Source organism: Anolis sagrei, chromosome 4 (assembly GCF_037176765.1).
Source record: "Anolis sagrei isolate rAnoSag1 chromosome 4, rAnoSag1.mat, whole genome shotgun sequence".
NCBI lineage: Eukaryota > Metazoa > Chordata > Lepidosauria > Squamata > Dactyloidae > Anolis > Anolis sagrei.
Window position 1 is genome coordinate 82092408 of NC_090024.1, and position 17997 is coordinate 82110404.

General features: G+C 39.4%; 1 protein-coding gene across 7 annotated transcripts in view; it reads right to left on the reverse strand.

The window, feature by feature from the left end:
• The window catches only part of PHACTR1 (phosphatase and actin regulator 1), a 320720-nt gene that overhangs the window by 48968 nt on the left and 253755 nt on the right, over positions 1–17997 (reverse strand). For 5 of the 7 annotated variants that reach the window (XM_060774824.2, XM_060774826.2, XM_060774825.2 and 2 more), the window contains 3 exons: positions 14888–14968; positions 10415–10582; positions 7851–8057 (listed from right to left, as the gene is read on the reverse strand). In XM_060774824.2, the coding sequence (XP_060630807.2) occupies positions 7851–8057; positions 10415–10582; positions 14888–14968 (456 nt within the window). The remainder of the gene's footprint in view (positions 1–7850; positions 8058–10414; positions 10583–14887; positions 14969–17997) is intronic. The other 2 variants (XM_060774827.2, XM_060774828.2) reach the window with 1 other exon arrangement.

Below are 17997 nucleotides of genomic sequence, written 5' to 3' on the forward strand. Positions count from 1 at the left end.
TTTGGCCTCCATCATAAATTCACTTTTTGTGATCATATCATTTCATGAGCGCCAGACCTATGTTAGTCGGAATAGTCATCCCTGGAAGGGTGCCAGTCCCTAAACTACTAGTTGCTGATCTCTGGCAAGTTTCCAGGAAATAAAGAAACAATTTTATCTAATGGGTACACATTTAATGCTAGTACCTTGCACATGCGGGAAAAATTCCAGTTCCCTGTATAAGCCTGAGAAGCACTTGATCACAGTTGCTCAGGTCAGCTAGAAATATCACATGTTTCTTACGAGTGGAACACGCATTTATCCAGTCAATGAGATTCAACCTAAATGAGATTCAACCTAAATTTCCTGTTGGGTTCCTAGCAAGGTTCAATATAAAATCTGCTGTTTTTATGTTAAGCACAAACATGTAGCCATGCATATGATGGTGAGAGGGTATCTAAAGAACACAGTTATATCAAGTTCGATACTCCTTTAACTGCCATGGTTTCATCCTATGGAATCCTGAGATTTGTCTGTTAGTAAGATACTTGGTGCTCCATGCAGTCATGCTAGCCACATGACCTTGGAGGTGACTATGGACAACACTGGCTCTTTGGCTTAGAAATGGAGATGAGCACGACCCTCCAGAGTTGGACACAACTAGACTTAATGTTAGGGGAAACCTTTACCTTTACCTTTAAACATTTCTTGGGTCTTTTAAGATACTTTGCATTCTCTGAAAAAGATACTTCATCCCTGAACTACAGTATTGGAGCATTCTCTCACAGAGAACTTTAAGAACCACACCAAACTATAAATGCCAGAATTCTGCAGGATGCAGCCATGACATTTCTATCAAACAGTTACAACTGCATAGTGTTAATATGTTTATCAGTGCAGTATCAGTGGAGTTAATATGTTATCAGTGTTAATATGTTATCAGAGCTGCCGGTGGCACAATGGGTTAAACCCTTGTACCAGCAGGACTGCTGACTGACAGGTCAGTGGTTCGAATCAGGGGAGAGTGGATTGAGCTCCCTCTGTCAGCTCCAGCTCCCCATGCGGGGACATGAGAGAAGCCTCCCACAAGTATAGGAAAACATGAAACATCCAGGGATCCTTTGGGAAATGTCCTTGCAGATGGTCAATTCTCTCACACCAGAAGCAACTTGCAGTTTCTCAAGTCGCTCCTGACATGAAAAAAAGTGCAGTAATGGAACTTCCACGCCTTTGCTAGCTTTCTACTTGCACACCATTTTTTTTTATTATTGAATCCGTAAATATTATTTAGTTCATCTAGCACAGTGGTTCCCTACATTTTTTTGACAAGGGACCACTTTGACCAGGGACCACTCTTCCATCATTAGTACCAAAAGTCTTACAAATCAATTTTTGGTGAACTTTAGATTTGGTTTGGTTTTTTGGGGTGCTAATTCTAAAGATGCCTGCCATAGATGCAGGCGAAATGACAGGCGAGAATGCTTCTAGAACATGGCCATACAGCCCGAAAAACCTACAACCCAATTGGGTTCTATTGTTTTTAAAAATAAATAAATGCAGAACCTATTTGTGTTTTATTGTGTTTTAACATTTTATATGTTTGTGTGATTTAAAGTTAATTTTCACTTGCCGCTCTGGGTGCCATTTTTGATAAATTGTGACCTAAATTTGACAAATAAAGAAGCTCTGAAACTGTAGTACCTGGTGAAGTGGAATCCACACTCTTCACAAAACCCAGGTTCACATAGGTCACTCCAGGGGAGGAGAAAATCAGAAGTAAAGTCCATTTTCGCACTTCTGCCCATTAAACACACACATACGCTTAAACACAGAACATGATGAAATCTCAAAAGATTTTCTGTCATCCATTTTTCAGTGAAACTCTTTTTGCCATCATGGGTCAACTGTGATAGCTTCTGCAAAGTGCTAGCAAACATCATTACATCTGCAATCACTCCCCATTATTTATGACCAGTGTGTCTTTAATTTTCTATTCACAAAATCCGTAACAGAACAAGTCTCACCCCCCCCTCCCCAAAAAGCCCAGATGCTGATGCTATGTTCATTCTGACTGTGAGAATTCTCATTATATGGATTCCTTCAAACAGGATCAAGTACGCCTCTGGAGAAATTAGTAATGGAATAGGGTTAATTTACTTTCATCTTGGAAGGGATGATTCATTAGGGCTGATTGCTCATTTCTAGAGACTATGCAACTCAGAATCAATCCCCAAAGGAAAGCACAAGGATCTGAGAAATGTATGTCTTTTGACCCCTTGCACTCTGTTTCTAAGCGTGTTTGTTCAGTAAGGAGCCTTTCTTACTTCACTGAGATGATACATCTCAACCTCATGTTATGTCAGTCAGATGACTCTGGACTATAAAGCTTTTACTGCACAATCTTCTCAGCAGGGGAAGAGCTGATCCCAGGTGAATAGCTGACAGCGAGAAAGGGACTGTTAAACCTTTGCCATACCCACTGCTTATTTCTCCCTCTCTCCAGGCCTTGTACTCTCTGTAAGATTCTAGACCACTGTCCCAAAATAAATGTCATTAATTTTTAATAAATCTCTAGTCACCTTGGATTTCAAATCACAATTTCCAGACTTCACAGCGAGGCTATAATGGAAGCAAAAATGTCATGGATTCATCTCGTTTATGTGCACACTCTTGCATTGCCAATTCATTGTTTTTCACCCTTTTCTAAGAACTTCCAACCTGAGAATGAAGCCATCAGAGAAAACTCCATGATAGCTGAGGCCCCATCTACACTGCCATATAATCTAGTTTCTGAACCCAGATTTTTTTTATCATGTCAGAAGTGACTTGAGAATATACTGCATGTGAGAGAATTGGCCGTCTGCAAGGACGTTGCCCAGGGGACACCCCGATGTGTTATCATCCTGTGGGAGGCTTCGCTCATGTCTCTGCATGGGAAGCTGGGGTTGACAGACAGAAGCTCACTCCGTCTCGTGGATTTGAACCGCCAACCTTCAGGTCTTCAGGTCAGCAGTTCAGCTAGCACACGGGTTTGACCCATTGCGCCACCGCAGCTCTTTGAATCCAGATTATCTGCTTTCAACTGGATTATATGACAGTGTAGATTAGTGGTTCTCAACCTGTGGGTCCCCAGGTGTTTTGGCCTACAACTCCCATAAATCCCAGTCAGTTTACCAGCTGTCAGGATTTCTGGGAGTTGAAGGCCAAAACATCTGGGGACCTACAGGTTGAGAACCACTGGTGTAGACTCATATAATCCAGCTCAAAGCAGATACTCTGGATTCAGAAACTGGATGATATGGCAGTGTAAATATAGTCTTAGAGCATGGAGAAAGATCTAAGAAAGCATCTCTCTCTCCAAGGCTGAGTTCTTTGAAAATGAATTTAAAGGGAGGCTTCCAACTGATATTCTGATGCCTGGTTCCCATAAAAACCATGTCCATAAATGTGCACGTGCATTACTAGCTGTGGCATAAATATTTGCACATATGGAAACTGGCAGGTACACCCATCTGGCACCCAGGATTGTTTAGAGCTTCTGGGTCAGCATATATTAACTGGAAAAGCTAGTCTTACCCTGTGTGATTTTGAACTGACCCTTATAAGGATATTACCCATGACCAGCATCTAGCCTTTGACTAAAATTAATAGAGATGGTTGTTTGATAGCTTCATGGGATCATTCAATATATATTAATTGTATTGTATTTTTTTTGTTTTATTGCTTTTGTTTATTGATGTACTGTTGGGTTTGGCCTCATGTAAGCTGCTCCGAGTCCCTTGGGGAGATGGTGGCGGGGTATAAATAAAGTATTATTATTATTATTATTATTATTATTATTATTATAATATAATAATAATAGCAAGCTTGGATTTTCTTTTCCTGACCTCTTTGCAGAGACATTACAAATGGATATTGTTTTAAGAAGAGAATGAGACCTGCTTGCTTGTGTTTACAAAGGAGGAAAGGACCAGGGATATTAATCACAAACATTCTCTTAATTGCTCTGTGGCTAAAAGACAAGCTTAGGGGCAGATGGTAGAAGTGGAGAAAGCTTAGGCAGGGCTCCCAGGCAGGCTGTTTAACAGCTCAACTTGTACTGAGGAATAAGCAGAGCCTGGAAATACTACTATTTGGGGCAAGGGTTAGATATAACCACAAAGAATAAGAAATAAAAGATCACAAGCAATAGAAGGGGCAAAAACAAACCAGGTTGCTGAGAAGGTAAGGCAAGGAGGCTACTGTGATAGCTGAAGCAAGGCAGAAAGGAGCCCAATGCTCATTTAATTGGGCAATAGTGCTATTGTACCCCAATGGCTCAGAAAGTTCTGAAACCTATGAACTATTTTTAGCACCAATGAAGCAGAAAACCAGTTACAGTGGCCTCTTGGTACCTGCTCAGGGCTGGGTCTTGGACCTCCCCACCCCGATGGATACCAAAATTCACAGACACTAAACTTCTGTTATATGCAATTGTGTACTAAAATTGTGTTCCTTATATAACATGGCAAAGCAAGCATTTATTTTAGTAAAAATATTATCAAGCTGTGGACAGTTGAATTCATGAATGCAGAATCTGTGGATATGGAAGGCTGGCTGTAACTAGAAATTAACACCACAATCCTAACATCAAAGTGCATGGCTATAAAGATGAAGCCCAAGCCTGCTGAAAGAAGAGCCAGGGAATGCTAGAGCAAAGAAGAGGAAAGTTACACCAGATTCAGAAGGCAATCCTAAGTAATCTCCAGCCTCTTTAGGCTAGGAGGCAGGCCTGTAGCCAGGTTAGGGGTTCACCCCCCCCCCTGGAAATTTTCAGGTTAAAAAAAAACCTGGTTTACTCATGAATTTTAACTGGTTAACCAAATCTCCACACTAAGTCTATGAGATGCAAAAAAATAAGAGTCCCTCCAGAACTGCAAGCACGAGACCTGCAACCCCGAAATTTTTTTCTGGCTACAGCCCTGCCAGGAGGGGTTGGGATTCAGAATAGCTTTAAATAAAGATGTGGGTACAGAGGGTAGAGCAGTGTTTCCCAACCTTTTTTTGAATAGGGATAACTTTCCAACATTAGTACCAAAAGGGTTATTAAATGCTTTTTGGTCAACTTCAGATTCAGTTTAGTTATTTGGGGTGCTGATTTAGAAAATTGCATTGGATAGACCACATCGGCTTTAGTTTTTGATACAGAACATATACCATCCAGTAGTGGCCATCTGCTCACCCACAGAAAACTGTATTTAATAATCTAGAGCTGATGTGGTCTATCCAATACAATTTCCTGAATCAGCATCTCAAATAACCTCAAGAACAGGCCTATAAATGAATACACCAATAATTTTTTTTTTGGTTGGGCTGTGTACTTATCCATAGTAGTAATGGCGAGGCCACGGACCATACTTTAGTTCTAGCGGACCACTGGTGCTCCATGGACCATGGGAACCAGTGGAGCAGAGAAATGAGGACCTTCGTCTTAAATAATTATGTCTGCCCCATAGATTTTCCTTCCAAACCCCACATTTCTAATGTTGTATAGAGACACTGAAAATTATTCACGCTTTGTACTCTTCCACATGTTTGCATTCCCTTGATAACTTTGCCAAACTGTGTTTCTAAATGCTTGAATGAAGCTTTGAATGACTGTAATGCCACAACTCTGGCAATGGAAGGAAAATTCACTTGAGGAGAACAGATGTTTTTTATTTGGGGAGCAATAGCATCACTCTCCTTATTCTCCTGACCCAGCTTCATCTGGCTTGGCATTGACTTAGCTGGCTTTTGGTCCTGTTTTCCAGTCTGGATAGGAATCCAAGTGAACACACAAGCCAAGGCACAATAACTGTGAAGCAGGCAGATAGCATAGCAAACTATGAAGGAAGAGCATAAATATGGAAGAAATCACTGTGATAGCATGGTTTGTAAAAGATAACTGTTGGAGATCCCAACAGTCATCTGTTGGGTATAGATAGCAGGGATAAGGGTATAGATAGCAGGGATAAGATCTCCTAGATAACAATTCACTGTGGTACACATATAATGCAGTCATGTCCCAAACAGAATACTACTGACATCTTCCAACTGTCCTGATTTGGCAAGAAAATCCCAATTAACTCTATAATCCACTTTTCAGATGTTTCTAAAATGTCCCTCCTCCCAATTTCCTCCTTCCAATATTTCACAGATGAAAACCAAAACATATGTTGCCATATGTTTTGGTTTTGATCTGTGAAATATTAGAAGGCATGTACTGATACCATTTTTCTAATATTAATTGACTGTTGTTTCTGCAAAAGTTCCATGAGAACAATATTTATGTGACTGATCCACTTGAGCTTAAATGTGGCAAGCGGCATTACACAACACATTAAAAGCATCTGAATAGACATATTCTTTCCCAGGGCAATTTCGGGAGCTGCAGCTACATAGGTGGGTGGCTTGCAAGTAATTAGCTCACCCCCCTCACAGAACTCAGATCTATTCGGAGGAAGCTATGAAGGCTTAAACTGGCAGAAAAACAGAGACATGCCTGAAGTATAGCTAGAATCAACATGGTGCAATGGTCTAAGTCAGGGGTCTTCAAACTAAGACCCGAGGGCCGCATACGGCCATTTACCCGGCCCTTGCTCAGGGTCAACCAAAGTCTGAAATGAGTTGAAAGCACACAACAACAACAAAAACAACAACAATTCTATCTCATCAGCCAGAAGCAGACCTACACATTTCCCATTGAAATACTAATAAGTTTATATTTGTTAAAATTGTTCTTCGTTTTAATTATTGTATTGTTTTTAAGTGGAGTTTTTTGTTTTTGCACTATAAATAAGTTATGCACAGTGTGCATAGGAATTCATTCATGTTTTTTTCAAATTATAATCCGGCCCTCCAACAGTTTGAGGGACTGTGACCTGGCCCTCTGTTTAAAAAGTTTGAGGACCCTGGTCTAAGTATTGGACTGGGACACTGGGGAAATCCCACTTGGCCACTGATGCCCACTGGGTGACTTTGTGCATATCATATTCTCTTAGGTGCAGAGGAAGGCAAGGGCAAACCACTTCTGAACAAATTGTGCCAAGAAGCCCTAATAATATACAGTATTTTGACTTAAGGATACCATAAGTAAGAAAAGATTTGAAGGCACACAGCAACATTGCTAGACCCACGTTGCCCCTGATATATCCCATCCTCTATCTGTCTATATTCTTCTACAATAAAGAAATGTTTAGATCAGTAATTACAAGTTGGTGACAGCAATTCAAATATATAGAACTGTACTTATCTTGGAATTTATTGAGATATGACACTGACAGGTATTTTGGTAGTATTCATGGCCACATTAGTCTGTCTCAGCATAAAAAGACATATATATATTTCATGTCAGAAGCGACTTGAAAAACTGCAAGTCACTTCTGGTGTGAGAGAATTGGCCATCTGCAAGGATGTTGCCCAGGGGACGAACAGATGTTTTACCATCCTGTGGGAGGCTTCTCTCATGTCCCCGCATGAGAAGCTGGAGCTCACAGGAGCTCACCCCATATCTCGGATTCGAAATCATCAACATTCAGGTTAGCAGTTCACTTGGCACAAGGGTTTAACTCATTGCACCTATAAAAAGATCTGAAGGATTCCTATAGAAAAAGAAATTTCTAGGAAAAGCATTTGTAGACTCCGGAATGCACCTGACGAAGTGAACTACAGTCCATGACAGCTTATGCTAGGCATATCTTTTTCTTGAGTATTTTAGTGAGATCCAAAATAACTCCAAAAGGTTAGATATTGTAGCTTTAAAGAGAAAATATGTTTTGTTTTGAGACAAAGGAGCAGTTAAAGGGCAAGAGGATTGCACAAACTGTTCCCAAGCACACTTACTTACTTACCTGCTAAGTGGTTGGCAATCCTGGCAATAGGTTTAGGAGGCAGGGCAGGGGGCTGTTTGATGAGGGAGAGCTGTTTCACTGGGGTGTCCTCATGGTCTCCAGAGAAAGCAGCATTTTTTTTAGGGGGGAGTAGCAAGACTGGTTTAGATGAAGGATCTTGAGAGAGGTGGACTCCAGATTCACTGGATGAGAGACTCTCTTCGGACACTGGAGGACACAACCACAGCATAGACGCAACAAAGTTATGAGCAAAGCGACAGCAGAGAGACACATAGAAAAGCAGCAGAGCAATGCAGATTTCTTTTTTTGATTTTTGAAAAAACATAACTAACACAGTAGCGTTTGCTTAGACATTTAAATATATGAAGAACAGGAGTGCAAAAGAAGCAAGGAGGGGAAAAAAAAACTCTTCACAAAGAAAGTGAAAACAAAGCCTGGCACTTTCACAACAGAGAGCAGGACTTTCACTGGCAACAAAGAGATGTGGATAGCCCTATTCAAAAGTAGAGTTAAGACTCTCTAGGGACAAGTCCATAGCTGGCTCTTGCTCATTTTGTTGTTCCAATTTGACTACAGCAGCACAAATGAATCATCTGCACACAGCTCACAACACAACTCTTCAAATGGTTTTGTGATTGGTTGTTCTGGAACCTAAGTATTCACCTGCAGTTTTAAGTGAATGGGAACGCTTCAGATTCTTCTTTGGGGGAGCATTTCTGACACTGACTGCAGAATATTCTAAGATTTGTGTTGTCGAAGGCTTTCGTGGTCGGAATCACTGGGTTGCTGTGAGTTTTCCAGGCTGTATGGTCATGTTCCAGAAGCATTCTCTCCTGACATTTCGCTCACATCTATGACAGGCATCCTCTGAGGCTGTGATGGCTTCACAACTCCTGAGGATGCCTGCCATAGATGTGGGCAAAATGTCAGGAGAGAATGCTTCTGGAACATGGCCATACAGCTTGGAAAACTCACAGCAACACATTCTAAGATTTGTTGTTCCAAAATGTGGCCTTTTTTTGCTCTGTACAACAATTTAAAGATGATAGAGATAACAAATGGGTTATTATGTTGGGCCACACAAAAAGTCCATCTAACGCAGATGAGTCTGGGAAGCTCAGAAGTGAATTTTGAAGGCAGGAGAACTCTCCAGAATTATTCTTCAGCATCAGGCATAGAATAGCACAAATATGTTTACAAAGGGAGGCTTGATTGAACCATGCCTGAATTCAATACTCACTGACAGACCTCCTCTCCTGGAACTCTTTACTTCCAGATAATTCCAAAAAGCATGTACCTCTTCTGTGAAATAGACTTCCTTGTCTTTATCTGTCCTGAATCTATTGCCTTTCAATTTTGTTGTATTTCAAAGAAAGAAAGGTCAATGTGACACAGTGGTTAGAGTACATGATTGGGATTTAGGAATATTACATTTAATACCCTTTGGGTCATATAACCTATTGGGTGATGTTAGTTAAGTCACACTGTCCAATCTAATCCACCTCACAGTTGCTGTAAGACTAAAGTATACTATCAACTTACGAAGGAAAAAGCAGGCAACTAGTGCCCAAATAAATGCTTAAAATCCCCTCTAGTTAACTAAATAACTAATCAATACATAACTGTAAAAGCGTTTATCATACATTTATCTTAGGGCCCTTCCGCACAGGCTCTATATCCCAGGATCTGATCCCAGGTTTTCTGTTTATCCCAGATTATCTGGTACTGCAAACTCATATAATTCAATTTAAAGCAGAAAACCTGAGATCAGATCCTGGGATATAGGACCTGTCTGGAAGGGCCCTTAGATTATTTTTCCTAAACTATAAAGTTCCAACTATTTTTGTCTATCCTTGTCGCAATGGTATACTAAACCCCAGATCATTTTAGTGGTTCTCTTCGGCACTCTTTTTAATTTTACAACATCCATTTTTAGACAGAATGGGCAGAGAACTGTACTCAGTATTCTAAACATGGCAGCAGTTTCAGATCAGTGTAAGGACACCACAATATTGTCAGTTTTAGTTTTAGTCCCTTTCCTAATGTTCTCTAGCACAGAATGTGCCTTTTTCACAGCTGCTGCTCAGTAAGCTGACATTTCCGTTGAACTCTCCCGGAACTTCCAGATTTATTGGCAAGAACTTCGACTGGCAACATGCACCGTAAATGATTAGTCTCAGTTTAGTAAAAAGTGTAAAATTATACAAACATTAGAAATCAAAATTATGTATGCTGTTTTGAGCAAGCCAGTTTAACAGAACATAGAAATATGTGAAACATTGAACATACTGGATCGTAACACTCCCCAAAATAGCCAACTTTAGCTCTCCATGTGTTTGACCTTTGCTGGACATACATACTCTTCATTCATTTGCCTAAACAATTAATTAATACAGGCATGTTTCCTAGGTTTCAAGGTAGCTGAATCCTATATCTAGTTCTGAATGCTCTCTTGCTCCAAAAGAGAGAACATCACTTTGGATATGTTAGTAGTAGAAGTAAAAAAACAAATGAACCGCTGCTTGTTATGTTCTGTGCAGCTTAGTATGGAACTCAAAGGCTACCTGTTCCATCCATAATCTCTGGATTTGGGAGTACTTCATATGTACAAGAATCTCCAGAAGCTGAACACTGCTCCAATTCAGTTAGGGCTGGGAGTGAAATCTGGCTGGAGCTCAAAGCCTGGCCATTCTCCAAAGATCCTTCTTCATGTTGTATAGGAAGTTCCCCATCTGGAAGGAAGCACAAATGAAGAAAATAAAAGAAATGGGATGATCACAGCATTTTCAAAATGAAAAAAAAAAAACTTTAATAAGGGTGCAGACTGAAATATGTGATTCCCCCATTCTCTTAAATGGCAAACCTTCTTTAATTGCAAATTACATTTCCTAGAGATACAGTCTTAATGCGTAACATCCAGTCCTACACTTACTTACTATCAAGGAAGTCCCACTGAATTGAGAAAGATGTATGTACTTCTAAGTGAACATGCCTCAGTTAGACTCACACTTATCAGGGATTAAGCCTGGTGGGCAATGGAGCCCTCCATATGTTTGACTTATAGTCCTAACCAGCATCGACAATGGGGGAGGGGGGGGAGGGGGAGAAGGGATTTGTGGGATTGAAGTCAAAAGTATCTGAAAGGCCAAAGTTTCCTACTCTTGGCTCTATAAGAATGTAAGAGATTTCAGGGCAACTCTTTGTATATGTTATCATTATCCAGATAACCTCAATTTCTAAAAAGTTACATGCGTAGGTAGCTAAGTGTTAAATGTCATAATGGCATATCGGTAAGGGAAGTGTGGCTCTACCTCAATAATATGAAAGAAAAAGATGGATGAATTCAACCATATAAAAGTAGAAATTTTGCACTGCATAGAATCTTTCATTACAGATTCATATATTTTACAACACTAAAGGGAAGAACTTAAGGCTAGATTGTCACTCAGCTGTGCTGAGCTAGAAAGTTATATGAGCTAGAAAGCATGCATAGGATTATCACTATAGCGAGGTGAATTGCATTTTTAAAATTTAAGTAGTAATACTAAAATTATATAGCATAAACTATACTAATGTCTTAAACATCTTTTAAAAAAGACAAATTCAAATTATAAGCCTGCCTACAGCTATAATTTGACAGTGTGCCTTTGACCCAACTCAAAAGTGCTAGTTTAAAATTAGTTTAAAGGTGGGACTCATGCAACTCTTTGGATGTTGTTGGGCTGTAATTTCCAGCAGCCTTAGCCATCCTATTCTCCATTAAATTCCTTGGGCGGTTCCAGACAGGCAGTTATCCTAGGATGTTCCTGGGGGCCTGTCCACACCCACCCCAGAAAGCATGCACTTTTTTGTCTTTATTCTCGTGGCTTGTTCTTGGTCTTGTAGCTATGAACCACCTAAATTGGGCTTTACAAGCCAATGGATACTCCACCTCAAACATCAGAAGAGCTGCAAGACCGAGAACAAGCCACGAGTGTAAAGACAAAGATCCACCCAGAGGAAAAGTGTTCTTGCCATAAATCAAGGGAACCACTGACCGCATAGGGAAGCTGATGAGGAAACACAACATACAAACTATCTACAGATCCACTAAGAAAATCCAGCAAATGCTACGTTCAGCAAAGGACAAGAGGGATCCTCTCACCTCTGCAGGAGTCTACCGTATACCATGCAGCTATGGACAAGTCTACATAGGGACCACCAAACGTAGCATTGCCCAAACACGAATCAAGGAACATGAAAGGCACTGCAGACTACTACAGAGAAATCAGCCAACCTGGACATAGCATATTATTTGAGAACACAGAAATACTGGACCACTCTAACAACTACCATGCCACACAGAGAAGCCATTGAAATCCACAAGCATGTGGATAATTTCAACAGAAAGGAGGAAACCATGAAAACAAACAAAATCTGGCTACCAGTACTAAAAACCTCTAAAATTAAAACAGTAAATAAAAAACAAAACTCAAAACAGGGAAACTCCAGACAAAAAACAATCAGGGACACCTAATCACCTCTCAACACAGGATGCTCCCAGGCAGTAACAAGCCACAACTAAAAACTGTCAGGCCATCAAATGCTAATCAAGGTGATGAACTGAAACATTCACACCTAACTCCAACAGACAAGAGTTCTTTCTTCCACCCTGGACATTCCACAGATATATAAACCCAATTTTCCTAGTTTCCAATAGACCTCACAATCTCTGAGGATGCTTGCCAAAGATGCAGGTGAAACGTCAGGAGAGAATGCTTCTAGAACATGGTCATACAGCCCGAAAAACCTACAACAATCCTCATAGTTATGATGCCCAGGTAAGAGATTGAGATTTACAGAGGTTGAATGGAGAAGAAGCTTTAGAAAGGTAATGTGAAAAAGCTATTCAATATCTAAGTCTAAGAAAAATTTAAATTGGACCATGGGTGCCAATGTAGCTCTTTTACTGCAAGGAAAACATTCTTGATTATGCTATGGCATTTCAAAGAAAGTAGAACCAAGGATAAACTCATTTACTTCAGTACTCCTCTTCTGAGTTGCAGAACAAAAGTATTATGTGGCTTAATGTAGCACCTTGAATATCATGAGAATCACCTCGTGCCTGCAGTTGCAAGTGAAGAGTGTGAAATCAATGCCAGGTTGAAGTCAACTGGAATTGCAAATGTAATCTAATTTTATACCTCCCCTGGAAGCTGATGTACTGAAGGACACATTGGAGGAGGATTAAAAATGTAATCTTCTGCATGTCAGCGGGATGCTACAATTTTGTACACATTAACTCAGGTGTAATAGTTGTCATTAACTACTATCATGTCAACTTCAACTTGTGTTAACTCTATGAATGAGACACCTCCAAATCACCCTATTAATATCAACCACTCTACTCAGGTTTTGCCAATTTAGGATTGTGTCATCCTTGAGTCTATCCATTTATAATATTGTCTTCCTATTTGCTTACTGTCTTCTGTCCTAGGTCCCTGCCACACAATTGAGGTTGGAACTGTATTATATTGTGAATGTAGAGCCATATAATGCAAACTGAATTGCACTGAACTAAATTATATGAGCCTACACTGTCATATAACCCAGTAGATGGGGTCCTACCAAGCATTTCTGTTGTCTTCTTCTAGTGAGTCATGTCTTTGAAGGACATGGCCAAAGTATGAGTTTAGTTGTTTTGAGTTCTCAGAAGATTCAGGCCTGATTTGCTCTATGGTGCATTTATTTGTCTTTCTGGCACTTTAGAACTACTGTCTAGCACCCACATTTCAAATGATTTGATTTTCTTTCTGTCCACTTCCTTCCCTGTCCAGCTTTCACAATCATGCATAGAAATAGAAAATATGATGGTATAGACATTAATAACTTGAGTATTCAATAATATATCTTTACACTTCAGGATTGTATCTAGTTCCTAGTGCTGGGACACGCCTTAGAACTGTAAGATATCATGACTTGTAAAATCTCATTTGTGTGTACATATGTGTAAAAACTGAGTTAAATCTTAACTTGCGTTAAGATTTTAACCAGTAGCACAGCAGTCAAAGCTGCTAGCTGCAGGCTAGACTGCTGACCGGAGGGTCAACAGTTCAAAGCCATGAGTTGGGGTGAACTCTTGACTGCCAGTTCTAGCTCCTGCCAACCTAGCAGTTCAAAAGCATGCAATGCGAGTAGATCAATAGGTACCACCTATTGAGAATGCAGACAAGATGCAGACAAGATGGCAAAAAAGATTGAAGATGTCTATGGACAGCAGGCTCCTTTGGCATGGAAAATAGAACAACAGAACCTCACCATGGCTAAAAGCTGAGCATTGCCTCCAGTCGTCGGAAATGGAAAAAGGAGGAGGCCTTTACCTTATTTGTGTATTGTATGTCATTGTTTGTGTAAAAGGCATTGAATGTTTGCCTTATGTGTTCTGTAATCTGCTTCACAACCCTCTGGGGAGATAAAGCAGAATATAAATAAAGTATATTGTATTGTATTCATCTCAACAAAAGTTGAAACATGGATCAAGAGACTCAGAAAGTTGGAAAGGTTCAGAAGATCACTAAGCCAAACCTCTGCAGCAAGGTTCTTAGGCATCTCAACCCTGAATAATTTCATGCCATCAAATGTAATGCGCACTTCAATTTTGGCAATGCAATTTTTTTAAAAAAATATTTTTTATTGAAGTTTTTGAAATATTACAGCGAAAGAGGGTGAATATTTGGAAGAAAATAGAAACAGATTGAAAAAGTAGATAGGCATGTGTAAAAAAAAAAGGAAAAGGAACACAAAGAACAAAAGAATTTTGGCAATGCAATTTAACAAAAAACGGTGAGTGTTAGGACTTGAGTAAATATGGTAAACAATGCAAGCTTTGGAGTTACTGCTTTATTTGACATGCAGGATGAGGTTCCAAACTTTGCAGATTAATACAAAAGCTACAAACAGAATTTTGTAGTCTGCTATATACGTAATCATCTGCTTACATCATGCCACTTTTCCCTGTATGACACATTTCAGAACTGTGACCAGATAATGTTTCTTACCTTTATCAAAAATTTCCTTCAACACTCCTCTCTTGATAAGCTCCTCCCTGCTTTGCCTCATTGATATTTTTCTTTCAAGTGCTATAAAAAGAGGAAACAAAAGCATCATATTAATAGTATTTTTTTAAAAAGAAAACTAAACAATAGTTAAAAACAAATGTCTTGTTATTAAACTATTTCTAATAGATGAAATGTTAGTAATTAGTTGCTACTATCTATTTGCGGATAATTTCGAAATGAAATAGTAACATATGAAATCCAGTTTTGTTATTTTATTTCTTTATTTTAAAAGGTGATTTTAAAATGTTTTAATAAATGAAGATTTCAATAAACCTCTAAGTCCTATAGACAAATCTTGAACGTCAAAAAGAAGTTCATCATAGAATTATGCTGGCAGACCTAGAGATTTCTAGACAGGCGTTTCCTCTCATTTAAAAAATTGTGTTTATTTTACTTTCATGGGGATATTGTGCTCCAAACTATATTGTACTTGAATCAGATAACTTAAGAGTCCCAAATATTGATAGATTTCATATGATTCTGAGTAACAATAGTTTTAGACCAGTTGTTGTCCTCCCAAAGTGTATACACTGCAGAAGGAACATGTAGAGTCATGACTAAAAGATGTTGTAAAGGTGACTGACCTAGATGGGTTTTTAAAAGTATATAAATAAAACAATAATCATGATGTCGAAGGCTTTCATGGACGGAATCACTGGGTTGCTGTGAGTATTCCAGGCTGTATGGCCATGTTTCAGAAGCATTCTCTTCTGACATTTCACCCACATTTATGGCAGGCATCCTCAGAGGTTGTGGGGTCTGTTGGAAACTAGACAAGTGAAGTTGTCTAATTTACACTTGCCTCAAGAAGACAAGAGTTCTTTCTCCCACCCTGGACATTCCACAGATATATAAACCCCACTTGCCAAGTTTCCAACAGACCTCAAAACCTCTGAGGATGCGTGTTATAGATGTGGATGAAACATCAGGAGAGAATGCTTTTGGAACATGGCCATTATTAATAATAACAACAGCAGCAGCAACAACAGCAACAACAACTACTTTATTTTTGTGCCCCGCCTCCATCTCCCCGAAAGGACTTGGGGAGGCTTACATGGGGCCAAGCCCAATCAACACAGTTAAAATGTAACTCATTAAGATGCATAGAACAGAATAAAACAAAAATAAAACAACATTATAACAATATATAAAATAACCATCAAAATCAACAACCAATAACAAAGTTCAATTTCTCATCGTGGATGGGCGGACAGGTGTAACAACAATTTAAAGGGTAGAGCTAGTGGTGAAGTGAATAGGTCATATAGCAGCAGTAAGGATAAGAGCAATGCAAAATAGGTCAATTCTAGCTTTGGGTAGTAAAGTGCGAGGACAAGATTTTTGGTTCCTAGCTGGGGCCAGCTATCTAGAGAATTATCTAGTCAAAGGCACACATCCACATCTTAAGTACAGTCCTGAAGGCTCATAGCAACCGAAAACAATAATCCTTTTCAATTAGTCTTACATACATATGAACCAAGGTTTGTCATAGCAAGTCTGCAATAAAGGGCATTCAATTACCAAACCCATGAAGAGGAGGACTGGTTAGTTACACAACAAGTTATTTTTACCTATTCTTGTTATTTGGGGTGGGGTGCAGGATCCTTTGGGTGGCATTTTAATTGTACTTCTCATATTTTAAGCCACTAAAAGGCATTTAAAATGTTCTCCCTTTGCAAAAGTTTTAAAGAAGCAGTAAGTAAGGTTTTTCCAGGGTCTGCTTTTACATTTACATTTCAAGCCTCAAGTTTGCTGCTTTGTAAACCTCAATGTGTCTGCTTTCTGCTTTACAATGATTTCCTGATACTAGACTATTTCTAGAGATGGAAAAATATCTTCTCAACAGTTGGGTTTTTTTTTAATTTATTGGCTGTTTTCCAGAATGGTCTTAAAAATGCATGACAAGCTCTTGGTTCAGTTGCCATTGTAATGCATGGCAAGAGAATGCCTGACTTCTTTCAGTGGTACAAGATCTGATCAATGAATTATTTATTTCTACATAGGCGACCTTTCAGGAACTTTGCAAACCTCTTATTTCCTGCTCTTTGCAAGAGATAATTGCATATGCTGTGCCAAAACTCTTCCCTAGGAAGTCAGGTTTTGCTGAATTTATCACAAGGCACTGGTTCCCACTGAGAAGCAGGTGCAGGTTTCTGTGATTTTGTCAGATATGAGAAAATATGTTTTTAATTATCACTTTCTATTTTAGGCAACTCAGCCTAAATTTTGCTACTGTTAACTGTTGTCAAGTCAACTTTGACTTATGGGGACCCCATGAATGAAAGACCTCCAAGTCACCTTATCTTCAGCAGCCATACTGAGATCCTGAAGACTCGGGATTGCAACTTCCTTAATTGAATCTATCCATCTGGAATACAGTCTTCCATTTTCTCACTGCTTTCTATCTTACCAAGGATCAATGTCTTCTCCAGTGAGTCATGTCTTCTCATAGTTTGTCCAAAGTATGACAGTCTCACTTAAGTCAACTTGCCTTCCAGGGAGAGTTTAAGTTTCATTTTTTCTTGAACCTATTTATTTGCCTTTTTAGCAGTCAATAATACCCACAGAAGCCTTAGGCAATATTGGATATGTATAACTCTTATGGTTGGCATCATATCTGCTCTTAACTGAACCTTCAGGTGTACAGGTACTGAGAATACCTTTACTCTGGTCATTTCCTTATGCTTTTTGCTTGGGTGTAAGACAATTGTTTTGTTTCCTTAACTGTTGCTTGGCTATTTCTTAACTTTTTGTGTTATCATGACCCTACAGTTGACCCTGCTAGTTTGCAGCAAAAATCTTCAGCATTAAGGCAGTGCTTACCACACTGGCTGTCTAATCTGTGCCATAGTGCACAGTGGTGTGAGTCCTAGATTGTGACTCTGGAGATCAGGCTTCAAATCCTTTCTGGGCCATAGAAACCTACTTGTGGGCTCAGCATCCGCACACAAAATGGCATCTATGATTTCTAAATGCATGAGGAATAAATTAGATTCTTTGCTAGAGGTCAGTGGGCAGACCTGGATAGCACTGGTAGACAAAATATCTAC